The sequence below is a fragment of the Mirounga angustirostris genome, unplaced genomic scaffold, assembly GCF_029215605.1.
Source record: "Mirounga angustirostris isolate CCGP_5_RB_7025 unplaced genomic scaffold, mMirAng1.0.hap1 SCAF_6, whole genome shotgun sequence".
NCBI lineage: Eukaryota > Metazoa > Chordata > Mammalia > Carnivora > Phocidae > Mirounga > Mirounga angustirostris.
Genome location: NW_026991714.1, coordinates 10,275,436 through 10,302,854, shown reverse-complemented (window position 1 = coordinate 10,302,854; position 27,419 = coordinate 10,275,436). Strand labels below are relative to the sequence as shown.

The following is a 27,419-nucleotide window of genomic DNA, read 5'->3' as shown; positions in this document are numbered from 1 at the left end:
CAGGAGAGGGAAGTAGGGTTCTTAGGCAAATGGATGAAGCACACCAGATTTCTGAATGCCAGACAAACATCCCAGAGATCAAAGGGTACAGGCCTGATTGAGCAAGTACTGATTTATTACCTTAGGTTGGAGGCACTTATGAAACAAGAGAGATGCGCAGTGGGATTCCAAGGCTTACCACCGCACAAGGTTAGCCGGGGCCCTGGCCACGTGGGCTCTGGTGTCTCCACGGAAGCAGAGAACGAGCATCCGTCCATTCAGAGGGCAAAATTCCTGCGGAGAGGACAACCGCGCTGGCCCTAAGTCAGGTTCCCTCTGCCCACCCCCACCTCCAGCCCCGGCTCCCATACAGCTAAAGCCCACATTCGGCAGCGGCATGAGCAGCTTCCCGGCGGCAAGGTGGTTCTCCCCTGGCACGTCCCCTGGTCAGCCACCTTGACAGAAGAGGCCGAGGGAGACTTTGGCCAGCTCACCTCGGCTGTGCTGACTGCCGGTCCCTGCCCCTGGGGGGTTTCGGGCTCAGCTTCCTCTTGCCCTGGAGGCCTGGGGACAACACTCTGGCTCTCTTCTTCACACCAGGCCTTTGAAATGCCTTCCTGCTGCTTGTGGGAAAAGCTGGCTTCTTGGAGGGGCCTTTCTGAGATGAGGTCCGGTCGGGGCTGGAGGCTAAAGTTGCACTGGGTAATTTTCTAGCAGCTTTCTCCGACTGCTTCTTCAGCAGGTCCAAAACTGTCTCTGGGAAACAAATATTTATTTAGTGAGAAACAGAAATCCTGGAAAAGTAACCCTAAGGGAAACACCACCCAGGATACCTATGACTACAGGAGGGTTAATATAAATTCTTTTCAGGGGCGCCTGGCTGGCTCAGTGGTAGAGTATGGGACTCTTGATCTTGGGGTTATAAGCTCAAGCCTCGTGACTGGCCTTGATCTAAATATATTACTTTTTTGGGGCGCCGGGGTGGCTCAGTTGTTAAGCGTCTGCCTTCGGCTCAGGTCATGATCCCAGGGTCCTGGGATCGAGCCCCGCATCGGGCTCCCTGCTCGGCGGGAAGCCTGCTTCTCCTTCTCCCACTCCCCCTGCTTGTGTTCCCTCTCTCGCTGTGTCTCTCTGTCAAATAAATAAATAAAATCTTTAAAATAAATAAATAAATAAATTACTTTTTTAAGAGGGTCACTCCAGTGATCCATGGCTCTGGAACAGTTAGTTTCCCTCCTCAATCAGCCCTTCCTGAATCCCCACCCTGCCTCTGCTCACTCTAGAGGCCCCTCGGTCCCCTGGGCATCCTTCTCTCCCAGAGCCTTGGTGCTGTATTTATTTCTTCATTTGCCTGCACTACATGTGACTCTGAGCTCCTACAGGTCAGGTTCACTGCTATAGCCCCAGGGATTAGCACAGTGGCCACTGCAATCTCAGGGCTAAATGAACAGTGCCCAGTGAAGAACTGATGGACGGACAGAGGACAACGGGTCTCTGCAGAAGCACATGTGCATACTCCAGTATACGGAGATGTACAGACCGAGCCACAGTTACTACAGTCCTCATCCAGAGCATAGGCCTTCGGCGAGAAACAGAGCTCCCACCATGGGAGGACTGGAGCACGTCTGCAGTGGGCGCCGTGCCAGTGCCTCGATGCCAGGGCCTGAGCCTGAGCCTGAGACAGAGACGGACTCACGGGCGAGCGGCCTGAACTGGACCCGCTTGCTCTTGGTTTTCACCGGCACTGGCTTGTACTTGCACTTGCCGGGGGGTGCTCGCCTAAAAATAGAGAGAAAAAGTGAGGACGCAAGATTCTGAGGATGGGACCAGGAAGTCAAGGTCACCCATTTGCAAGAATTGGATTCAGCTCTCCTTTATCCATGGGGATGAGAGAGATGGGAGTAGGAAATAGGAGAAAGAACAGGGAAACTACAAGCTCTTGGGACAGACTGTAGTGAGGGGGTGAGGGGCACGGGCGTGGTGACAGAATTGGGTTCAAACTCTGGGGACCAGGGGCAACTAAACCTTGCTAAGCATCAATTTCCACATCGATAAAATAGAAAAAGTAATTGTACCCATCCTCGCAGGAATAAATAAGAGCTGTGAGGGGCGCCTGGCTGGCTCATTCGGTTGAGTGGCCAACTCTTGATTTCAGCTCAGGTCATGATCTCAGGGTCTTAGGATCAAGCCCCGAGTCAGGCTCACTGCTCAGCAGGGAGTCTGCTCCAGGATTTTCTCGCTCCCTCTCCCTCTGCCCCTCCCCCCACACGCATGCATGAGCACCCTCTCTCTCTCTCAAATAAATGAATCTTTTAAAAAAATTAAAATAAAAATAAGAGCTGTGTACTTCACATACCATAAGTGACTGATAAGTCACTTCTAAAATTATTTTTTAAGGAGATTTAAAAAACAACACTTGGAACAGCACCCAACACATAACAACTGCCCCACAGATGAAGATGATGATGATGATGATGACAATGATGGAGGTGATTCCCTTTAAAGAGAATCCCGTCAAGAACTCATGGCACAGCCCCTGAAGGATTGCCAGTCTCTCTGCCTATCAGAATAAGAATTCCATAACTGCTGTCTCCTGGGTGCATCTTCTGAAATAAAAGGGACCCTGGAGACAAGGAGCACTCGTTACTCAGAGCAGACGTGGAATTTTCCAGCGAGTCCCTGCTGCCTCCTCCTCTGCCTTCCTCGCTCCAGCTCTGTCTCTCCTTCCTATCGCCCTCATTCCAGGTGGGAAAAAAAGTAATTTTCTTTATTTAACAGACACCTCGTGCTTAGGCGCTGCACAAATCCTTCATAAATATAACTCAATGAAACCTCCTAATAACCCTACGATCCCCATTTTACAGAGGGGAAACTGAGGCACCCAAAGATTAAGACACAGATGCAAGATCACACAGCTAGTCGGTAGCAAAGTCAAGTTTCAAACCCAGGCTCCAGGGTCTATAACTCTCAAGGAAGGGCAAGAAGAAAAGATGGAAGGAAAGAAAAAAAGAAAAAAATCACACGGAAATAAATCTTTTGCTCCTCAGAAAGCTGTCATAGGTGCATTCAGTGCAAGACAGGCTGACTAGGTAAGCAGAGCAGAATCTGGATCCACTGCTGGAGAAGCTTTGAAAGTCTGTCCAACTCCACATGATGATGGCCGAAGTGAATGAGAGATGCTAAAATGACTCTGACCCTCGGTGTCCCTATCCTGGGCCCCCTCTTGCTAGCTGTCCCTCGGGCAAGTAAGTTCACTTGGCCAAGCTCAGCTAGCTTCCTTGTAGAGTGACGGGTGTGAGCCTGTCTCCCTGGGATTCCGTCCGCACTAAATGACAGCCCACCTGCTCAGCACCCAGCACAGTGCCTGGCAGACAGCGACAACCAGTGAGTGTCAACCTGAGAGACAGGTGAGCCCGGAGGGATGTCTTCCGTGTGGACAGGCTTTACGGTTGTTTTATGGCTGCTCTTAGGAGAGTGGGGAGCTTGATTACCCCTAGCCAAACGAGGACACTGTCAAAGGAAAGACCAAGTGATTCACACAGGAAACCTCTGAGTGGAAAGAGCAGAACTCCGACCCAGCTATTATCTGCCACCTGAGGCACTCGAACTGGGTGCTGGGTTTGCTCCCCACAAGCACAGGAAATACGAAGCCAGCCCTGTACCTAATTCGGCCCTTAGCAACCCCACAGGTGCCATTCGGAGAGCACCCCAGGCACAGCCTCAGGGACTGAGCTTCTTCCAGGAACTCCCGAGAACACAGAGACTGAGACCCTGCTGCCAAATGGAGCTGCGCGGGGCCTGGCTCCTGATCCTGAGCCCCAATCTACACGCAGCTGCCGAATGTCGTCTGAGCACCACCCCACAGAGGAGCAATGTAGCCTCACAGAGAAGTTTTCCTCTGCGGGTCTGTCTTCAAGCTGATTTGTGGGGGAGACTAGCTTGCTTTGGGGCAGAATCCTGTGATAAATCCATGCACTGCCCCAGGCCCTCAGGCTGGATACGTTGCATCACCTCCCAGGAGGGTACAAACCACACGCTTGACACCCTCAGATGGGACGCTGTCCTGTGGCCTTTGGGCAGTTGCTTAGCCTCTGAGAGAGGTCGGCAAAAGAGCAGAAGTAAACAGTACGGAATCCACCAAGTGAATAAATATTGCCACTGAATTCCAGAAAGGGTCAGGTGGAGACACTAAGAAATCAGTTTAAGGGGCGCCTGGGTGTAAGACTGATGAATCACTGAACTCCACCTCTGAAACTAATAATATACTATGTGTTAATTAATTGAATTTAAATTAAAAATATTTTAAAAATTAAAAAATAAATAAACTGTCCCAGATTTGGCCAGTAGGAGCCCTTCAAAAGTAGCTCCTGCAGAAAATAATAATAATAATATAGATAAATAAATATTTGCCTAGGATCTTGAGACCTCAACCAAACCCAGGGGAGAGGGCAACAGTACTTACTCAGGTGGTCAGAACTATACACCCATTGTCAGATGATCCCAGACAGAAGTTTCCAGAAGCATAATTAAAAAAAAATAAAACAGGAGCCACAAGTCTAGACTAATCATCCAAGAAAGGCTCAAGATCCTCATTTCCCACCACAAAGAGACCAGTTCCTGAATATTTCATAATTCCTAGACACATTGCCCTACATTTATTTGCCCCATCTGCTTTTTATCTAAAGCAAAGATTTGCTTCATTGATAATTTCTGGTAACTTCTGGGGAGTCAGGACTGTTTTTATGATCTGCCATGAAGATAAGGGCTGATAGGGATGCACCTAAGAAGAAAATGAGACCAAAACTCACCTTGATGGGTCAACAAATTTGTAAATTGATCCGTGTGGTGCATAGGCGCTGGGGTAGGCGGTGGCCAGGAAATAGAGCTCCCCTGAGGAAACAGGGACAGGTGATCGATAGCATGGCTGAGACAGAGCTGGATGCACAGAAAACCCTTGACCTGGGGTTAGAACCCTGAAATGCAGTGAGCCCCAGGAAGGGAACCCCGGAGCCCTGGCCGACAGCTTGGCATTCACTGGACTGTGAGCTCATCAAGAAGAAAGCCCTTCTCTGACCCCCAAAGAATAGCTCAGAGTGCACCCCAACAGACGTGCGTTTCTATTTACGTTCAATGAACAAACCAGCTTCATCTCTCTGCTCTCAGAAACTTCGCCTTAACGATTCACCATGTCCTTTCCCACCTCTTTACTACTACTAAGAATTCTCTGAGAAACCCTGAAATAGCCATTTACCGGTTAAGGACCATTTATCCATCACTTTTTTTTTTTTTTAAAGATTTTATTTAATTATTTGAGAGAGAGAGAGAGAGAGCTCTCGCACTCAAGAGGAGGGAGAAGCGGAGGGAGAGGGAGAAGCACACTCCCCTGCTGAGCATGGAGCCCGGCGTGAGGCTCGATCCCAGGACCCTGGGATCATGACTTGAGCTGAAGGCAGACGCTTAACTGACTGAGCCTCCCAGGCGCCCTATCCGTCACCTTCTGTTGCCCCTTCTTGAGTCCACTGGCACCAATCCCCACTGCCCCCGCCTCACTTCTCCCTCCATTTGTACCTTCCTTCCTTGGTCCTTGGGTCCCTTGTTTTCCCTGGCCCTCCCACTCTTCAGGCTCTCCTGGCCTTCTCCACATCTCCCAGAAATCACCTCTACCCACAGTCTCCTTCACCTCCTTGAGGAGCCCCTGCTCCTACCACTTCCCTCTGTTTGAATACTCTCTGCTCATGGTCACTACCTCATTCCACCTCTTCTCACGGTTACCTGTGAGGGACAGGATAGGATGGGTTGACGAGTCCGACTTCGGAGCTGGATCAGCTGACTTGGAATCCTGACAACACCAGTTGCTGTGTTATCTCGGGCAACCTCTCACCCTGTGTAACCCTAACGTTATTTGTTAATCATTTGTCAAATGGGACTGATAATACTTCACACGATTATTAGGGATTAAATTAGAAAGTGATGGGGCACCTGGGTGGCTCAGTCAGTTAGTTAAGTGTCCAACTTGGTTTCGGTTCAGGTCATGATCTCAGGGTCCTGAGATCGAGCCCCACGTCAGGCTCCGCACTCAGCGGCGAGTCTAATTAAGGATTCTCTCCCTCTGCTCCTCCCCCACATCTCTCAAATAAATAAATGTTTTGTTTTAAGATTTTATTTATTTATTTGACAGAGAGAGAGCAGGAGAGCACAAGCAGGGGGAGCGGCCAACAGAGAGGGAGAAGCAGGCTCCCTGCCGAGCAGGGAGCCCAACGCGGGGCTCAATCCCAGGACCCTGGGATCATGACCAACTGAGCCACCCAGGTGCACCTAAATAGATGTTTTAAAAAATTAGAAAGTGATGATCAGCCGTTACTCTTACCTTCTTATCTCTTTACACCTTCTAACATTTGTGCCACTGCACTGACCTGAGCTCGCTTGTTGTATGCTCTCTCTCAACCTCATGGAAGTAAATGTCTACTAAACTGCTAATCGGAAAAGCCTAGAACTTCAGACAGCTCTGAGTTATTTCCACAACCTTCTTCCTTGAATTTGTGGAGGACATGGACCAACGTTTGTCCCGTGCCGAATGTGAGGCCTCCGGTCTTCATGGAGCCCCCACGCACAGCTGCCTAATAAACTCTGGACTTTGTGTACTCACAAACTATATTGTCATCTTGCCCTGTAAGGGGTCTGAGACATTAGGACGCACCCCACCCTAGAGCCAGTTTGCCTCCTCTGACTGGAAAGCCCAGGCACTGTCCGTTAGATAAAACAAGGGGTCTACGAAGTGTCTGCACGTACCCGGGGTGCCATCACGCAGGAGCCCCCCTAGACCATGAAAATAATTCCCGCTCTAATTGAAAACCCCACATTGTGGCACAGTCCCTACACAACACCAGTTTATGTATATTATATGTCTTAAACATGCCATAGACTTCCCACTGTATTTTTAGGGGAAAACGATGCTAGAAGCAAATTTCCTCTGTCATGCCCAACTGACAATTTTAAAAATACATTTTAGGACCAAAAAAGACTACCTAAAAAACTGTAACATGCCATGTAAAACAAAACACATGAGATGTAAATTTAGTGCAAACATTAGTACTTTGACCAGCCCTCTAGAGAATGTGCCTGATTCAGAAATCCAACCCATCGGGACCCACCCAGCAATGGCCAGCCCCACGCCCACCCCTCCCTCCAAAGTCACTTATTTATGGCAGCTCTCAGCTAGAAAAACCTGGAAATACACCGCAGCAGTACTGGAGGTTCAACCAAAAATGAGATGTCTACGGCTGATGATGGATAATAAAATAATGAAATACTCAGATCTAAAAATATGTCCATATTTTTGGCTAGGATGTGAGCAGAAAATCCGAATCACTCCATGCCAACACACAAGAGCAAGCACCTCGGGAAGAAAATAACTTGCCCTGGGACGCCTGGGTGGCTCAGTCAGTTGAGCTTCTGCTTCAGCTCAGGTCATGATCCCGGGGTCCTGGGATGGAGCTTCTCCCTCTCCCACTCTCTCCCACTCCCCCTGCTTGTGCTCTCTGTCGCTATCTGTCTCTCTCAAATAAATAAACAAAATCTTTAAAAAAGCAAGGAAGGAAGAAAATAACTTGCCTCGAAACAGCTTTCCTGGCTTTAGGGCCATTTTGGGCAAAGTCTGGCTTGGGAACACCCTGGCAAGTCCACTCGATAAAATTCAGCCAAGGACACTTAGTTTTGTTGGCCAGATGTACTGACTGGTATTTAAAAGCTGCCTGTTTTCTCCTCCAAGTGGCCTCACAGGCACGGCAAACCAAACCACCCAAGCCAGGGTTTCGGAGGCCTTCTGAGGAGCAAGCTGCAGAAGACAGAGCAGCCCAGGATCCCAGGGCAGACCCGCCTCCGGGGCCCCAGCCTCCGGGGAAAGCGAGCTCCAGCCTTGAGGACTCCAGCCTCCCTGGGGCACCAGCCTAGAGGGGCTCCGCCAGGGCAGAGACCCCACCAGGCCTGTGGCTTCCACATCATCCTCCTTCCATGGAGCATCATCCTGCCAGCCTGTGGTTTCTCTCCTTTTTTTATATGTTTGGACTTCCAGTTTGGAACGCACTTAGACTTTCTCTATTAAGAATGCTTGAATTCTCAAAAAAAAAAAAAAAAAAAAAAGAATGCTTGAATTCTCTAAAATAGCCTCTGCTCCTCTAAAATATTCATCTCAAACTATAAGCTAGGAAAAGGTCCAGGAGCTGACTCGATTTCCGTACGCCTTGTTCAAGTGAAGGTCTGGCACGGCCACCCCATGACTCAGAGCGGAAAGAAACCCAGTTTGAGGAAACCTTCAAGGCTCTGGTTCACACTCACAGAGAAGCCCAGGTCTGGAAGGGGCCCTGAGAGGCCATTTTATTCCCTTCTGAGACTCCAAGCATGGCTAGATGCAGTGCCACATACCAAAGAGATCACAGGCCCTGTCCTCCTCACAAAATAAAATTTTATCTTTCAAATGTAACATAACTTACGTAAAGCTGAAATTAAAACTCCATTTTCTGATTACAGAATTTGAGGCAATTTAGTAGAGTGGAGTCTCTGTCTCTCTACGTGCACACATGCTTTGCTTTGCTGATGCCCTTAATAACTACCTCATCTGTCTAGCGAATAGCCTCCTAACGAGCTGTCTACCCTTTTACCAAGATCTCTCAGGAAGGAAATTCTCCCTGGATCACTCACAGCCTCACAGACTCCTGGTAGGGTCAGGAAGGAGAACAGCCCAGTCAGGGGCTGATCAGGGGCTCTCCCTCCCAGGCAGCACCAGGAGGATAAACACCAGTGTCCACCCACCACGTCTGCCCCCCTACTGGCCCTGTCCACCTTCCTGTGATTGCAGATTAGAATCAAATCAGGTAGGAGAACATGAATCTCCTCCATGGTCAAAAGACCAAAAGACCAAAGTGTAAACCCTGACTTGCCCCACACAGTGAGGTGTGGGCCTCACCCAAGAAGACGTAGGTTGGCATATTCGATCTGTTGCCTCACTGGCAAAATAAGCATAATCATTACATCATGGGGGTGTTGTAATTATTAAATAACATAAAAAAATGTAAAGCGCTTAGAATAGTATCCAGTACATTATAAAAGTTGACTATGGGGCGCCTGGGTGGCTTAGTCACTTAGGCATCCGACTCTTGATTTTGGCTCAGGTCATGATCTCAGGGTCATGGGACTGGACCCCGACTTGGACTCCATGCTGAGCACGGAGCCTGCTTAAGATTGTCTCTCTCTCTCTCCCCTCTCCCTCTACCCCTCCCGCCACCGCACATTTTCCCTCTCTCTCTAAAAAAAAACAGTTGACGGGCGCCTGGGTGGCTCAGTTGGTTAAGCGACTGCCTTCGGCTCAGGTCATGATCCTAGAGTCCCGGGATCGAGTCCCGCATCGGGCTCTCTGCTCGGCAGGGAGTCTGCTTCTCCCTCTGACCCTCCCCCCTCTCACGCTCTCTCTCTCATTCTCTCTCTCAAATAAATAAATAAAATCTTTAAAAAAAAAAAAAGTTGACTAAATGGTAGTGAAAACAGAAGTGTAGTTGCTCTTTAAATAATAATAATAATAACAGTAATAACAATGATTATAACAAATGTTTAGTTCACGATGCCTGTGATGATTTAAGTTCCAATAAACAGAAACAGAATAACCCTATATATCTGTCACCTGCTTCATCTTCAGCAAAAGAGATGATAAATTTGCTGTAGGTGCTGATCAGCCCTGGGAAGGCACAGAACGCAGCGTTGCCCAGGCAAATGTCCCGTTTCTTCCATTTCTTGGTTTTTCTATCTTCCTGCAAAGCCATAAGTCGACTAGAGGAAAAAGAAAACCTTTATTATAGGAATCCATATTTTCACCCTGCAGGATATTCTTCCTCCTCCCTTAGGAAATCAACACCTAGCCTCTCCCAGGAATCAAAAAGCTGCTTCAGAGATACCTCAGTCGGGGCGCCTGGGTGGCTCAGTTGGTTAAGCGACTGCCTTCGGCTCAGGTCATGATCCTGGAGTCCCAGGATCGAGTCCCGCATCGGGCTCCCTGCTCAGCAGGGAGTCTGCTTCTCCCTCTGACCCTCCCCCCTCTCATGCTCTCTCTATCTCATTCTCTCTCTCAAATAAATAAATAAAATCTTTAAAAAAAAAAAGAGATACCTCAGTCAGCTGCTGGCCCTAGACGGAGAAGCTCATCTTCCATTATAGGAGGAGTCTGGTGCCCTCTGAAGGTTGCACCACTACAGAAGACTAATCTAGTTTCTGTTGGTTTGTGCCCTTTGGCTCGGTGCTCAACTGGCTACACCTCAGTTCTCTCATCTGTAAAATGAATTTCCCACGGACAAAAGTCGCAAAGGTTAAGTAAGGTAATATACATGAATAGCTCCCCGGCGTGCCTGGCACAAATAGTAAGGGCTCAAAAACTGGTAGCTATTTGTGTCATTATTATGTCTATGTAGTAGCAGGTCGATGCTTCACATCCCTTCGTCTTCTATCTGACCTCAAAGCAGGTTTTTAGAATAAAAAGAAAAGGAAGGGGCGCCTGGGTGGCTCAGTCGGTTAAGCGACTGCCTTCGGCTCAGGTCATGATCCTGGAGTCCCGGGATCGAGTCCCGCATCGGGCTCCCTGCTTGGCAGGGAGTCTGCTTCTCCCTCTGACCCTCCTCCCTCTCGTGCTCTCTCTATCTCATTCTCTCTGTCTCAAATAAATAAATAAAATCTTTAAAAAAAAAAAAAAAAGAAAAGGAAGATGGGTCAACTCATGTGTCATATGAAATCTTTTTTTCACATGAAACATTTCATAGAAATAGAGATGCTCAATCCCAGTGATTTTGGTGCATGTGCTTTGACTAAGAATCACTGAATATCAACCAAGTGATATGTAAGGAGATGGAATTGTGGGAAAAACAAAGAACAACTAAATCCCAAAGATCTAACGAGTGATGATAAAGGAACTGACCAATTACTAGCTCTACCCTGTCTCTGAAACCAAGAATTGCAGTATGAAAATATTACTAACTTTTTTAACAAAAATGGGGTAACGGGAGCCAGATTTACCCTCATACCTTAAACAGTCAAAAACCTAGACAAAATAGAATGATAATTTTTAAAAGACAACTGGAAATCAGACAATGAAGGACTACATTCCCTAAGAGATGGGAAACAAACAAGGTAAGCCCTAAAATTGTCCCAGCTTACTACCTTGATAAAGTTTCTAGCACGAGGAAGGAAAACACAGGCAGAGCCAGCAGACTCCTTAAGTTGAAAAGACAGAGATGAGAGTCAGAAAGACCTATGCAGAACAATCTACAGGACAGATATTGGAGAGAAGAGGGGGGTACAGAGAATAGGCCCCAGAGATCTGCGAAGTGTCTCCTTTGAATATCCATCACTATACTTAACAGCACATACATGTGAGGAAAACTTCTAAATCAGAGGAAAGAATTAGAAAGAAAAGTTCTTGGCACTTACTCAGGGTCAGGCATAGTGTAAGTATAATTCACAGAGCATTAGGAAGAGTTTCTAGCAAAGTCCCTCCTCAATATTGAGGAATCGATAGTTCTAGAATAAGCACCACATTGGTCCTACATGACAAATATTAACAGCAAGACCTGAAAGGATCAAACTATTTCCAAGTAACTTATTTAGAGAGATACAACAATATTCAGCACCCACAGTGTTAAATTTACAATGTCTGGCATCCAGTAAAAAATTATAAGGCAGTAAAGAAGAAGGAAAATACAAACGAATATAAAGAGAAACAATAATAAAGAGAAAAATCAATCAAAACTGACAAAGAAATGACAGATGTTCACTTCAGCAGAGAAGAACATTAAAACGGTGACTTTTTACTCTGATTCCATATGTTCAAAAAGCTAAGTAGACACATGGGAAATATACAAAAGACCCCAATCAGGTTTCTAGAGATGAAATATACAGTGCTTGAGATTTAGAAACAAACACTGGATGGAACGAATGGCACATTAGACACTGCAGAAGAAAAGATTCATGAACTGAAGACATAGCAATAGGAACTACCCCAAATTAAACACAGAGAAATAAAACTTAAACACAAATAGATCATCAGCGAGCTGCAGGAAACTTTAAGTAGCCTAATATACACATAATTCAAGTATCCAAACGAGAAGGAAAGAGAGGGTGGGGCAACAAAAACTATTTGAAATAAATTACAGCCAAAATTTTTCCAGATTTGACGTAAGCTATAAACTCACAAATCCAATTAGTGCAACCAAATCCAAGCACAAGAAATATGAATAAAACTACACCAATATATATCATAATGAAATTGCACAAAACCAATGATAAAATCTCAAAAGCTGCCAGAGAAAACATGACATGTTAAATATGGAGGAACAAGTATAAGGATGACAGCAGATTTCTCATTGGAATTAAGGCCAAGCAGAAGATAATGGACAACATTTTTAAAGAATTAAAGAAAGAATATGTTGTCATAGATTTCTATATTTAGCGAAAATATTTTTCAAAAAGGAAGGGGGAAAAAAGATAGCAAAAGCAGAAAGAATTCATCACCAATGGGCCCATTTTTCAAAAAATGTTAAAGGAACTTCTTCAAGCATTAAAAAAAATGACATCCCCAGAAGGAAATACGCACAAATTAATGAGGAGTATTGAAAATGGTAACTATATTTGTTTCCTACCACCACTGTAATACATCATCACAACCTGGTGGCTTGAAACAACCCACACTTATTCTCTTACAGTTTCGGAGGAATGGTGCTGAAATGGATTCCACTGGGCCAGAATCAAGGTGTTGGCAGGGCTGTGCTCCCTTCAGAGGCTCTAGAGGAGAATCAATTTCCTTGCCTTTTCCAGCTTCCAATGGTTGTCCTCAAGTCTTGACTCATGGGCTCATCACACTGCTTCTGTTGTTACACTGACTTCTATCTCTTCTGTCTTCAAATTTCCCTTTACCTCCTTCTTCCAATGATACATTTAGGACCCACCTAGATAATCCAGGGTAATCTTCCAAATCAAATACAGTCTCTTTGTGACCACAATCAAACTAAATTATAAATCAATAGCACAAAGACCTCAGGAAAACTTCAGATATTTGGAAATTAACGCACTTCAAACTAACTTGTGAGAAGATGAGTCAAAGGGAAATCAGAAAATATATATATATATTTTTTTAAAGATTTTATTTATTTATTTGAGAGAGAGAGGATGAGAGACAGAGAGCACGAGAGGGAAGAGGATCAGAGGGAGAAGCAGACCCCCCCCCCCCCCCCGCCAAGCAGGGAGCCCGACGCGGGACTCGATCCCAGGACTCCAGGATTGACCCGAGCCGAAAATATTTTTAACTGAATGAAAATGAAAACACAATGTATCAAAATTGATGGGATACCATTAAAGCAGGACTTGAGGGGAAGTTTAGAGCACTAAACATATGTATTAGAAAAAATGATAGTCTCAAGGCACCTGGATCGCTCAGTTGGTTGGGCATCCAACTCTTGCTTTCAGCTCAGGTCATGATCTTCTAAGTTGTGGGATCAAGGTTGGGCTCCGCAGGGAGTCTGCTTAAAAGATTCTCTTCCTCTGCCCCTCCCCCAACTCCCACTTGCTCGCTCTCTCTAAAATAAATAAATAAATCTTTTTTTTAAAAAGTAAAGAAAAAATGACAGTCTCAACTCAGTGACCTCAGTTTCTATCCTGAAGTGGCATAATGTTACTTGAATGTGGACTCATTAGTTGTAAATGTATATTGCAAACTCTAGGCAACCACTGAAAAAGAAAAAAAAAGTATAATTGATGTGCTAAGAAAGGGGAGAAAATGGAACTCTATAGAATGCTCAGTTAAATCCACAAAAGGCAGAAAAAGAGTCAAAGACAAAAACAGAACAAAGAGGGCGCCTGGGTGGCTCAGTTGGTTAAGCGACTGCCTTCGGCTCAGGTCATGATCCTGGAGTCCCGGGATCGAGTCCCGCATCTGGCTCCCTGCTCGGCAGGGAGTCTGCTTCTCCCTCTGATCCTCCCCCATCTCATGCTCTCTCTCTCTGTCTCATTCTCTCTCTCAAATAAATAAATAAAATCTTTAAAAAAAAAAAAAAACAGAACAAAGAACAAGAGCAACAAATAGAAAGCAATAATAAATATGGTAGATATTAATCCAACTGTGTCCATAACCACTTTGATTGTTAATGGTCTAAATGCACCAATTAGAAGACAGAAGAAATAACGGGGGTGCCAGAGTGGCTCATTTGGTTAAGCCTCGACTGATTTTGTCTCAGGTCATGATCTCAGGGTCCTGAGATCAAGCCCCACATCGGCCTAAACACAGCATCGAGTCTGCTTGTCCCTCTCCCTCTTCTCCTTCCCCTGCTTTCTCTCTCTCACTCTCTCCCTCTCTCTCTAATAAATGAATAAATAAAATCTTTAACAAAAAAAGACAGAAAAAATCGCCAGACAAGACACAACTATACGTTGTCTACAAGAAAACTTTAAACCTGGATGGCTTCACCTGGAAGAAACATATAAAGAAATAATACCTATTTTATACAAACTCTTTCAGACAATTGAAGAAAAGGAGATACTCTCCCAACTCATTCTATTAAAGCCTGCATTATCCTAGGGGCGCCTGGGTGGCTCATCTGAGCGTTAAGGTTAAGCGTCTGCCTTCCGCTCAGGTCATGATCCCAGGGTCCTGGGATCTAGCCCCACATCAGGCTCCCTACTCAGCGGGAAGTCTGCTTTTCCCTCTCCCTCTACTGTTCCCCTACTTGTGCTCTCTTGCTCTGTCAAATAAATAAATAAAATCTTAAAAAAATAAAATAAAGCCTGCATTATCCTGATGCCAAAATCTGGCAAAGATATTCCAAGAAAGAAATCCCTTTCATGAACACAGATGCAAAATTTTCCAACATGTTAGCAAATCCAATCCAACAATGTATTAAAAGGAAAATACATCATGACCAAGTGGTGTTTATTCCAGAAATGCAAGATTGCTTCAATGATAAAAGAAAATCAATATAATTCACTATATTAAAAACTAAAAATGAGAAAACCACATGATTCTCTCACTAGATGCACAGATGCATTTGACAAAACATAACATCCATACTCAATACAAACTCTCGGTGAACTAGGAATGGAAGGAAAACTTCACCTGGTAGAGGGCATGTACAAATATCTACAACTGACATCATACTCATTGGTGAAAATGGAAGCCTTCTATCCAACATTGTACGGACGTTTAAGATGAAGCAGTAAGTCAAGAGAATAACAATAAAAGCTTTGCAATTCAGGAAAAGAAAAAGTAAATGTATCTATATTCACAGACAAAATGGTCTTCTACACAGAAAATCCAACAGAATCTACACACACATACACACACGCCAATAGAGTTAATAAGAGTTAGACAAGGTTGCTGGATATAAGCTCAATACACACACACACACACACACTGAAATATACGTAACAAATATATAATAAATATGTAGTAAAAAACTGGAAATAGGGCGCCTGGGTGGCTCAGTCGTTAAGCGTCTGCCTTCGGCTCAGGTCATGATCCCAGGCTCCTGGGATCGAGTCCCACATCGGACTCCCTGCTCCGCGGGAAGCCTGCTTCTCCCTCTCCCACTCCCCCTGCTTGTGTTCCTGCTCTCGCTATCTCTGTCTCTGTCAAATAAATAAATAAATAAAATCTTAAAAAAAAAAAAAAAAAAACTGGAAATAGCCAAAACAGGAGAATACATGAATAACTGGTGTTATATTCATGCACTTGAATATTACAAAGCAGTAAAAGAGAAAAACTGACATGTGACAACAGTGATGAATTTCACTGATGTTATTGAATGAAGAAGCCATATATGTACAAAAAAATACATATGTATGATTCCATTTATATTAAGTTCCAGAAACAAAATTAATGTGATGGGAGTGGTTACCTCTGGCTGATGTGCTGGTGTGTTGAGTGTGAGAAAGAAAGGGGTGGTACTGACAGGCTAATAGGCAAGAAGGAACCTTCCAGAGTGATGGAAATGTTCTGCATCTTAACATAGTTCCAAGTGTATATATTGTAAAACTTTATCCAACTGTGCTCTTAGAGACTGTATCTCACCACATGTAATTTATATCTCCATAAAAATGCTGAAATAAAAAAAAAGGAGACATCAATCCTTTCTTACCCACTCATGAAATCCCCAAAGATGTAGAGGCCATTGAGATTTGGGGATTCACACCCACGGTAGACATATCCTCCAGTGACTGACTTCCCCACTGCATGGCCATAAGCATAGATTGGTAGAGTGTCACCTGTCCAGGAACAAAAAGTGTCATAGCTGAAAACTGCGACCTTCAGGTGCCTGGGTGGCTCAGTTGGTTAAGCATCTGACTCTTGATTTCGGCTTAGGTTATGATCTCGGGGTTGTGAGATCGAGCCCCCTGTCAGACTACACTGAGCCCGGAGCCTATTTGGGATTCCTTCTCCCTCTCCTGCTGCCCTCCACACACACACCCCCACCCCCACCCCGCAACACTGCTCATGCATGCACACACACTTTCTCTCTCTCTTAAAAAAAAAAAATTGAGCTTCAAGGAGGAAGACGGGGACTTTCAAATGTAGTTGCCTGATTGGGTGGAGAACGGTTTCTCTCTTGATCTTTGGTAGCACAGGCAGCCAAAAGAATCAGGTTTATTTTTCTCAACAGACCAGCCACAATATTTGTGAGCTTCCCATCTGCCTGGTCTCTGCAGGCAGAAAGGGAGCCAAAAACTCCCCCACCTGTGAGGCAGTGACCTGGGAATCCACACACCTACGTTTATCCCCTAGGCTGACATGGCAGATACTCAGGCTTAAGGATTTTAAAAACTTGTGAGGGTCTCTAAGACTCCTTTGTAACTTAGAGAACCCAAAAAGATGAAGCACCTGTGATAAAATATGCCTGAAAAGCACATCTTTTTTTTTTTTAAGATTTTATTTATTTATTGACAGAGAGAGACACAGCAAGAGAGGGAGCACAAGCAGGGGGAGTGGGAGAGGGAGAAGCAGGCTTCCTGCTGAGCGGGGAGCCCGATGTGGGGCTCCATCCCAGGACCCTGGGACCATGACCCGAGCCGAAGGCAGACGCTTAACGACTGAGCCACCTAGGTACCCCAGAAAAGCACATCTTGATTACTGACATTTAGGGTTTGTATATGGAATATGTCACCTGACTGCATACGGGATGTCGTTTCAGTGGGCTGTGCCAAATAGGAATAAATTAAAAACACAGAGCCACCAATTCTCCTCTACTAGTGGTTCTCGAAATAGCATGCCTAAAAATCATGTGGGTAATTTATCTAAAATATAGATTCCTCGGCCAATCCCAGTTCCTGAATCCACCCAAGATTCAAATGCATCAGGTCAACAAGCACTACCCAGCGTGTTTCTGGTCCAGCGGCTGGAGCGCCAACCTGAGAACACAATCCCACAGGACATAAAGGAAGACCCCCGAGCCATCTGCAGGGCACAACACTCTCAGGTCGTATCCCCCCACCTCCACGTCCGCCCCCTCAATTCACTCAAGAAATCACCCGGAGAACTTCTGACTTACCCAAAGAGGCATTGTGACAAAGCTTTCTGTCGTAACATTCAAACCCTTCCTTGGCCCTCCAGCCATAGTTCCCGCCTTTCACAATGATGTCGACTTCTTCAAACCTATTTTGTCCCACGTCCCCACAGAATATCCGGCCTCGGCCCCGGCGCGTGACAGGGTCCCCTCGGTCCACGGCACAGCGCCACATGTTTCTGACCCCATAGGCATAGACCGCAGGATGGGCCCCTGGTTCAGCCACAAACGGATTGTCCGGGGGCACTCGGTACCGCTTGCCGTCTGAGCCTGCCCTGTTCACATCGATCCTTAACACTTTCCCCAGCAGGGAACTTCTGAAAGAAAGGGGGCCGGGAAACAGGCGCAGGATAAGTACCCCGAAATGGGATTGCCGGCTCATTGGCTAGTTTTATATGTTTTTAATGTTTTCGCAGCCTCTCCATACTGTTTTCCAGAGCGGCTGCACTATTTTGCATTCCCACCAACAGTGTACAAAGTTCTCCGCATCTTCAGCAACACTTGCTGTCTTTTGTGTTTGGTTCCTTTGAGGGTTGGGGGGAGGTAGAGAGCCATCCTAATAGATAGGAGGTGGTATCTCATTGCGGTTTTGATTTGCATTTCCCTGATGATGAGTGACACTGAGCATCATTTCATACACCTGTTGGACATTTGTTTACAAGATGAGTAAGTTCTAGAGATCTGCTGTACGTTTGTCCCTATCATTAACAATACTGTATTTACACTTACAATTTTTTTTACACTTAAATTTTTTTAAGAGGGTAGATTTGGTGTTAAGTATTCAAAATTTAAAACTAAATAAAATAAAAACTAACTAAAACTAAATAGAAGATAAAATAAAATGGCACCAGACCAGAGACTGCCCAGGAGGACCTACTGATGGTCAATGACAAAACAACTACTAAGAATCACATGGGAAGACATGATTTTTTACAGATATATACAAGATATATACATAAAGTCATGTCTATATGATATATATAGATAGATAGGTTAGATAGGTATATAGATCTATGCAAAATGTTAAGACTTGCCAAGTTTTGGCTCAAGGAGAACTAGTAGGCAAAAGTTTGATGGGGTCCTGGCCCATAAGACCCTGAGCAAGCCAGCTACAGCTTCAATTTTTAAAAATGTTTTTGATGAGGTGGTTTCTCTCAGGTTTGGTTTAACACTATGAATTTTTTTTTTAGTATGAAACTTTTCATGAATGTGTGCATCACTCTTGCAGAGAGACCATGCTAACCTTCTCTGTAGTGTTCTGATTTTAGTGATATTTGCTGCTGATGGCCACTAATACTATGCATTTTAAAAGGAGTTGGCTTCTTCTTCCTCATAGAGCACTGTGGTCATAGAAAAAGATCAGAGCTTTTCGCGAGGCTCTGCCAGTGACTGTGGCCTCTGGGTCTCAGTTTCCTCATTTGTAAAGCAGGAGAGAGAAACATTACCTCGAAGTGTGGTTGTGGTTGTAAGGGTTAAGTGAGTTACCTTCCGTGTAGCAGGTGAAACAATTCACAACAGTAGGCATTTGACAAATGTTAGCTCTTGATTATTTTTTTTAAAGATTTATTTATTTATGGGCCCCTGGGTGGCTCAGTTGGTTAAGCGTCTGCCTTCGGCTCAGGTCATAACCCCAGGGTCCTGGGATCGAGTCCCACATTGGGCTCCTTGCTCGGCGGGGGGAGTCTGCTTCTCCCTCTACCCTTTCCCCCCTGCTCGTGATCTCTCTCACACACTCTCTCTCTCTCAAATAAATAAATAAAATCTTTAAAAAAAAAAAAAGATTTATTTGAGAGAGAGAGAGAGTGGAGGAAGGGGCAGAGGGAGAGAGGCAAGCAGACTCCCCACCTGAGCCAAAATCAGGAGTCGGCCACTTAACCTACTGAGCCACCCAGGCACCCCTGTTAGCTCTTGATTATTATAACTTCAATATTTTAATACCAGGGATAATGGCATTCAAGTGCTTGCTGGTACAAAGGGCGGAAGGATCATGTGACTTTTATGTCAGTCCGGCCCTCACTGAGCTCTTGCACCAGCTTGCTCCAAGTTTGAATTTTGGTTCTGCCACTTACTTGCTGTATGGCCTTAAACAAGTTACTTTACTTCTCTGCCTCTATTTTCCCATCGGTGAAATAACTATCATAATACCTACACTTCATAGGAGACGTCCATTCCATAAGTATTTCTGAAGTGACTCCCATGCCAGGCACTATTCGAGGTGTTAGGGATACATCAATTAACAAATGGATAAAAATTCCTGCCCTTGTGCGATGTTAGGGTACCTGGGTGGCCCAGTCAGTTAAGTGTCCAACTCTTGGTTTAAGCTCAGATAGTGAGACTGAGCCCCACATCAGGCTCCATGCTCAGCACAGAGTCTGCTGGAGTTTCTCTCTCCCTCTGCCCCTCCCGCTTTTGCTCTCTCTCTCTCCCTCTCTCTCAAATAAATAAATAAATAGAATTGCATTCTTAAAGACACACAAGGTATTCAGAACAATACCTGATACACAGTAAGCATTCAATACATACCGCTTATTAACTAGCCTTCTCACATGTCTCCAGGGTCTAGCACAGTGCCTGAACCACAGTGTTCAATAATATCGCTGAGTTGAACTGAAATGGGTAAAATCTTGGTGTGGTAAATAAAGTCCCCCTAATATACATTGAACACTCTGAATTCGTGTCTCCGTAGCACTGAGAGTTACACTGAGCATCCATAGTATTACTTACTAAAATACACTGTGCCTAAAATTTATAGGACAGAAAACCAAATGTTCCTCCCACTTGCCTCAACAGAGGGGGCTACATCTTGAAGTAAGTGGTTTGGGTTTCACCCTCCGTAGACTCCATCTCAGCAAAAACATACCAAGGGCTCACCCTAAAGGGACAGGGGCCCAGATCCACCCTGCTTACTTGTTCTGAGCATTTCCAAACTTGCCGAAGGGATCCCCAGCCTGTCCTCCATCCCCAGTGAATATGTACATGTAGCCATCCACACCAAAAAGAAGTTGTCCGCCATTATGATTTGAGGCTGGTTCTTCTATCTCCAAGATGACTCTGGAAGGAAAAGAAACCATGCATTAGGCTTTGATATAAGCTAAAACTGCATCCTCTTCAGACACCCAGAGATGACTGGTCCAAGCCAGCCAAGACCTGCTTCGGAGTTTCCAAGAATCACAAAGCTTGGAGTGCTAAGACACCCCTTATTTCCCAGTATGACTCCTTCATGGATCATTTTTCTTTCCTACCATGATTTCATGAGCCGTAGACAGAGCCAGGGTAACAATCACTCTTTTCTGGGCCTTACTTTCTGCTCTACCAGAATTCTTAATCCCTTCCTTTGGGCAAACCAGCAGGGGTAAATCTATCAGTTAGTTCTCCATGATCTTTTCAATCCCCCAACCTGGCTATTTGGGAAAAGAGAGACAAGGCAGAAAGAACAAGAAGGAAAAAAGACAGAATGGTGGAGTGGAAAGACCATGAGCTTGGAGGGACAGAATTAAGTCCTTCATCAGACCATGCATCCACAGCTCTATGGCCTTGGGTCACAGCCTCCTGTGAGGATGATTCCCTTGTTCAAGGCCAAAGGCCTGGAATCCAATGGCCACATAATAATCAGAGGGCACTATTATATTTAATATATTGATATTATCTACAATCATTTCTCAAACCTTTGTGGCTGCTGGCCATTGCTTACATTCCATAAAAACAAGCAAGTATGGCTCTGATTAGGTAACTATAGGGTGATGGCTACACCCCATGAAGAACCCCGACTCAAAAGTCTAACTTGTCTGTCCTCATTATTCAACGATGACTCCTTGGTCAGCGTTATAAGCTAGGGGCTCTAAAACCAGAAACATTTCCCTTTATCATCTTAGAGGATGGACTGACACTATTCTGGAGCATAGTACAGAGTTGAGCATGTCTCACCTTTCTGATTTGGGGTCAGCTTTGTTGGGATCAGCCCGAGAAACCTTCATCTCACTAATCCGGATCTTTTCTACCTTCTTCTTGCCCAGACATGAATAATAAATATAGAACTTGCGGTTGCGGTGGAATCTGGGATGAAAAGCCAACCCCAAGAAGCCTCTCTCATCCCCTACCCAGGGAGTAGTCAACACGATATTCTTGAGGTCCAAAAAGGGTTGTTCCAGGCGACTCCCATCAGGTAGATAGACCCACACCACCCCCACCTGCTCGGCCACAAAGAAGCGATGGGTGCCGTCCCCAGCGTGGACCATGGAGACAGGGTTCCTCAACCCATTGGCCACCTCAGTCAGGCAGAGCTGCAGACAGCCCTGGTGGTCCTCGGCCACCACACCCAGGTTGCGGTTGAGATGGTCATTCCTCAGGACATTGGGGAAGCAATAGTCCTTGTCGGGAAGGTTGAGGAGGTGGCAGAAATGGGCGCCATCCTTTTCATGTGACCCCTGGAGGCGAAGGTCATTGGTCAGTAGGGAGATGGCAGAGTGGCATTTAGAATGGAATGCAGAGCAGTAGTCAGAGCAGAGGCCAGGAAGGTTCCGGAGGGGTGTCTGAGGGTTCTCAGCATCGTAGAGATGAGCTGCATAGGGCGAGCACTCCTAGGAAAGAAAGGGAAGCTTGATTGGTAGTCAGACTGGCCACAGTGAGGCTGGTCCCAATTTTTGAGCACGCAGAAGGAAAAATGGTCTAGGAAAGAATCAGAATCTGGAGTTTCTATGACCAACTACTGGTAAAGCTCTTTTCTGGGACCCCAATTTTCTAGCCAGTTAGTGCTCTTGGAAGGCAAAAAGGAGAAATCTTTCATGTTCACTATACCTTCTTTAGCATTTTAACTTAGTTCTTAACACTTAAAAGTTTTAATAAGCGAATTTTTTTTAAAGGGTACTAATTTCGGGGCGGCTGGGGGGCTCAGCTGGTTAAGCATCTGCCTTGGGCTCAGGTCATGATTCCAGGGTCCTGGGATCGAGCCCCACATTGGGCTCCTTGCTCAGCGGGGAGCCTGCTTCTCCCTCTCCCCCTGCCCCCACCGCCCCCCACTCAGGCACTCGCTCTCTTTCATATAAATAAATAAAATCTTTAAAAAAAAAAAAAAGGACTAATTTCTCCACCTTTCCCTTTATTATAAATGCTGTATCTATAAGATTTTATTTCTTTATCCAAATCTGAAGCAAAGTGGCAAAAGTTTCACATTTGTTAAATCTGGGTATTGGATACATGGTGTTAATTATTGAATTTTCTGTGCTTTTTGTATGTTTGAAATAGTTTATGATTAAAAAATAAAATTACCAAACTGGACATGCAATGTATCACTCCCAGAGATTAGGCATCTAGTCATTTCTTCACTTACTTATTAAAAATATTAAAGTGCTAGGCGCCTGGGTGGCTCAGTTGGTTAAGCAACTGCCTTCGGCTCAGGTCATGATCCTGGAGTCCCGGGATCGAGTCCCACATCGGGCTCCCTGCTCAGAAGGGGGTCTGCTTCTCCCTCTGACCCTCCCCCTCTCATGCTCTCTCTCTCCCATTCTCTCTCTCAGATAAATAAATAAAATCTTTAAAAAAAATATTTAAGTGCTTCATATATACAAAGCACCACGCTGGGAGTTACACAAATCTGAACTGTGGCTATGGGGCCACACTGCTCTTTACACAAACACACAAGACCTGCGTGCCAAGTACCTGCTACTCGGGGCTCCGTAAACTGTAGCATTTTTTTAGGAGGAAAACAGAATATTGTGGGCAGACAACCAGCTCCCAAAAGTAATGAAAAACGGGTAACTGGGAGTTAAGTAAGAAAGGCCAGTTTTTGGGCGCCTGGGTGGCTCAGTTGGTTAAGCGACTGCCTTCGGCTCAGGTCATGATCCTGGAGTCCCAGGATCAAGTCCCACATCAGGCTCCCTGCTCGACAGGGAGTCTGCTTCTCCCTCTGACCCTCCCCCCTCTCATGTACTCGCTCTCTCTCATTCTCTCTCTCTCAAATAAATAAATAAAATCTTAAAAAAAAAAAAAAAAGGCCAGTTTAAAGGGTGCACTTCGGGGCCTTGCACAGAGCCCACTGGCCCAAGAACACCTTCTGATCACTGACCGCTCGCTCTCCCAGCAGCCGCCGGGGCCAGACCATCCAAGTTCACCTGTGTTCCCCGCCATCTAATGAAGGGACAGCATCATTTCTCAGATGTGCTTGACTTCTCCGTTCACTCTTTTTTTTTTAATTTTATTATGTTAGTCACCATATATTACATCATTAGTTTTTGACGTAGTGTTCCATGATTCATTGTTTGCGTATAACACCCAGTGCTCCTTGCAGAACATGCCCTCTTTAATACCCATCACCAGACTGACCAATCCCCCACCCCCCTCCCCTCTAGAACCCTCAGTTTGTTTCTCAGAGTCCATCATCTCTCATGGTTCGTCTCCCCCTCCGATTTCCCCCCTTCACTTTTCCCCTCCTGCTTTTTTTTTTTTTAACATATAATGTATTGTTTCAGAGATACAGATCTGTGATTCATCAGTCTTACACAATTCACAGTGCTCACCACAGCACATACCTTCCCCAATGTCTATCACCCAGCCACCCATGCCTCCCACCCCCCACCACTCCAGCAACCCCCAGTTTGTTTCCTGAGATTAAGAATTCCTCATATCAGTGAGATCATATGATAATTATCTTTCTCTGATTGACTTATTTCGCTCAGCATAATACCCTCTAGTTCCATCCACGTCGTTGCAAATGGCAAGATCTCATTCCTTTTGGTGGCTGCATAATATTCCATTGTATATATATACCACATCTTCTTTATCCATTCATCTGTTGATGGACATCTAGGCTCTTTCCACAGTTTGGCTATTGTGGACATTGCTGCTATAAACATCGGGGTGCACGTTCCCCCTCGGATCACTACATTTGTATCTTTGGGGTAAATACCCAGTAGTGTAATTGCTGGGTCGTAGGGTAGCTCTATTTTCAGCTTTTTGAGGAACCTCCATACTGTTTTCCAGAGTGGCTGCACCAGCTTGCATTCCCACCAACAGTGTAGGAGGGTTCCCCTTTCTCCGCATCCCCGTCAACATCTGTCGTTTCCTGACTTGTTAATTTTAACCGTTCTGACTGGTGTGAGGTGGTATCTCATTGAGTTCCCCGTTCACTCTTATTTCAACCCTGATGGCAGGTTGCAGAGCAAGCTCCTGGCTATTGGAAAGAGGAGAAGAAAGAGTCCTTCTAGAAGATTCAGTGTCTCTCCTTGGGTGGTAAGTTTCAGTTCAGGAAACCTGTCAGAGCTGCCGACAAGAAGCAAAAGGAACTGCTCTGAGTCTGACCCACTGGCCTGTCCACTCTGGAGGAGTGGTAAGAAGCGGGGAGACGGAAATAAGGATGAGCTACCAGGGAACAGAGGGGGCCATGGAAATATAACCATCATGGCACAGTCTTAGGCAGAAACTTAGAGTCTGCACAGTTGCTTCGACTCAGTTATCTCAGAATATCATTTCTCTATCTAAGGAAAGTAAGGCCCAGGAAGAGTCTCCCCTGTGGTGTCAGACTCTGTTCTTTGCACCGAGGACAGGGAGCAAGATGCACCAGGGCTCTGTTCTAATGGGACGTACACTTCGCCCAGGTCAGAAAACCACGAAGTAAATGGGTTGGTGCTGCTGGGACTCAGTCTTGGCGAGGTATGATCCAAAGGGCAGAAGACTTGGAGGTAAGCCTCTAGATTTGTGCCCCGGCACCATCTGATCTTAGACAAGTTCTTTAAAGCTCCTGACTCCTAATCAGTAAAATCAGGATCCTAATAACTTCCTGCACAATCACTGCTGGGAATACACTACGTGTGTGTGGAAAGAGAGAGGAGGGACTTGAGAGTTTTAATAAATAGACTCATGTAGGTTATTCTGATTCCTCAAATCCCTAAAACAGGACAGCTGCCTAATTTGGCTTTCAGAAACTTCTCCCAACAGGGAAAGTGGGAGGGAGGGCAGAGGGAGGGTGGAGACATTTTTACCAGGGGGCATCTCGGAAATTCAGTCTTAGTGTTGCTCAGAAGAGCGCAGCTTCCGCCCTACGGGGTTATCCCATAGTTAATTCTCCTGTTAACAGCTGAGGGGTGGTGCCTGAGGTAGGCGAGTACAGCCCCGGGGAGATGGCACCCAGGTGGCTGCTGCTGTGTGGGGATCTGCGGTGTGCCCTGCAGGCGGGGAGATGGGGCGCCTAGTGAGCTCGGGAACGGCGGCAGCCCGAGAGCCCGGGAGCTGCGCTGACATGCCCAGGAGGGTCTCAGATCACAGGTCTGCCTGGACCTCCTGCCTCCTCGCCCCCAACACCTCATTAGCGCACCCCTCCCCTTGGCAGCCTCTCTCAGCGGCTCTCCTCCAATGCGACTCTCCTCTGCACCCTGAACACCTCTTCCCGGAGTCGGTGATGGGGGATGCCTGCCAGGGATGTGGATTTTGGCCCTTGGAGAGCCAGGAGAAGCAGAACCTCTGTAAGTCATTGCCACCCAGCGGCTTGAAGCCCTTTCAGCCCAGCTCCAGAATGCTGGGGAGAGCCCCCCCACCGCCGCCACCACCGTCATCACACCAGAGACTCCCCCGGCACCAAGGACCCAGACGAGGATGGGCCCCAGCAGGTGCCGCCACTCCCCCCAAGCCCTCGGTAACCACCACAGCTGTGCACTGCAGGGGGACCCCCACAGCGCTGCTCTGAGAGCTCCGTGGAGGACACCCATCTCCGCCTTCTGCCTGAGAAAGCACAAGGACCAGCAGACCCCAGGGCGAGACCTTTGGGTCTCTCAGTGGAAAGCAAACGCAGCACCCGCTCGCCTCCGTGTGCCCATCCAGGGACCAGAGCTCTAAGGTGAGGCAGCTGCCAGGGGAGCTTCTAAAGGGCCGGGTGCCCAAGGAGCCCTCCCGCCCCCCGCCCCAGGACCCACGCCACCAAGCCCAGCACCCCGCACTCTGCTAAGCTGGGTCCCTCGCTGCCCTGCAGGGTTACGCTCAAGCCTACCTGGCAGAGGATGTCCTTAATGTAGCCCCCACACAGCTCATGGCCCCCGAGGTCAAAGTAATCCATGATGTCCCTGTACCGAGCAGCGAGGCGGCGGTCCCTGTGCTGGTCACAGCAGCCGAAGGACTCATAGGCTGAGCAAAACTCGAGGTGCAGCGGGGGCTGGAAGGGGGGCCCGTAATCCAGGCACTGGGGGTGTCCCTGCAGCAAGCCCACCTGGCCCAACCAGAATGTGAGGCAGAGGTGGAAAATGCCAGAAGAGGTAGGGAGTCTGGGGGCCCAGCAGCTGAGACCACCCCCGGGAATGGATGTCCTCAGCATTTTGGGCTCGGAAAGACTCCGGCCGCTGTGTTTGCTCAGGTTGGCTCCCCTGCTGTGCATTAGGTCCCTCCCCGCCCCCACCCCACGCTCTCTACCCCCAGGGTGTTTTCTTCCTTCCCTCTGTCCCCGCCCCCACCAAGTTCCCTGAGGTGGTTTCTGAGCAGTGTCCCTTCTGCGGTCTGGGTAGTTAAGTGTCTCATATGGAAACAATGAGAGATGTCCCTGTCCCCTCCAATCCCGTCTAAACGTGAAGCTGGTGCAAGTTCTGACCCCTACTGCTGAGTTATTGGGGTGCATGGCTGCTTAGGAAAAGGTACAATGGTGTCAATGGCAGGCCTGCTGTGATTCATTAAAACTGCCAAGAATTCCTGGGGGTGAGGGGCAGGAAATTCACACTTTGTTTACCGTTTCTTCACAAGCCTGAGCTGCCCAGAGTCCCCCGCAGAGAAGTCTCCGGGAGAGAAGACCGCGTATTACGTAGTCCCAGACATTGGAGTGTGCAAGGGCAAGATGCGGGCGTTCCTGTGGTGCTGAATGGCACCAACGGGACTCCAGGGTGGGGG

At 46.5% G+C, this 27,419-nt stretch overlaps 2 protein-coding genes and 1 non-coding gene across 5 annotated transcripts in view; all 3 read right to left on the bottom strand.

Annotated features, from left to right (window-relative positions):
• Positions 1–97: 97 nt before the first annotated feature.
• Positions 98–26,905, bottom strand: HHIPL2 (HHIP like 2). Of its 2 annotated transcripts, XM_054507906.2 has the most exons (10): positions 26,536–26,905; positions 21,486–22,138; positions 20,469–20,612; positions 17,547–17,878; positions 16,140–16,266; positions 9,653–9,798; positions 4,788–4,869; positions 1,676–1,758; positions 474–735; positions 98–273 (listed from the first exon to the last, which is right to left on the bottom strand). In XM_054507906.2, the coding sequence occupies exons 1-10, from the start codon at positions 26,854–26,856 to the stop codon at positions 258–260; spliced, it is 2,166 nt and encodes a 721-aa protein (XP_054363881.2). In that variant the 5' UTR covers positions 26,857–26,905; the 3' UTR covers positions 98–257. The 2 variants fall into 2 exon arrangements, with proteins under 2 accessions (XP_054363881.2, XP_064449917.1); XM_064593847.1 differs by lacking the exons at positions 98–273; positions 1,676–1,758 and having other exon boundaries at positions 557–735.
• Positions 18,747–18,852, bottom strand: LOC123847238 (U6 spliceosomal RNA). Its single transcript, XR_006791481.1, has one exon. It is a non-coding gene; the product is annotated as a U6 spliceosomal RNA (small nuclear RNA).
• TAF1A (TATA-box binding protein associated factor, RNA polymerase I subunit A) overlaps positions 22,001–27,419 on the bottom strand; it is a 53,959-nt gene continuing 48,540 nt past the window's right edge. The window contains exon 12 of one of the 2 annotated variants that reach the window (XM_064593848.1): positions 22,001–22,138. The gene's annotated coding sequence lies outside the window, so the exon portion shown is untranslated. The remainder of the gene's footprint in view (positions 22,139–27,419) is intronic. The other variant, XR_006791125.2, reaches the window with a different exon arrangement.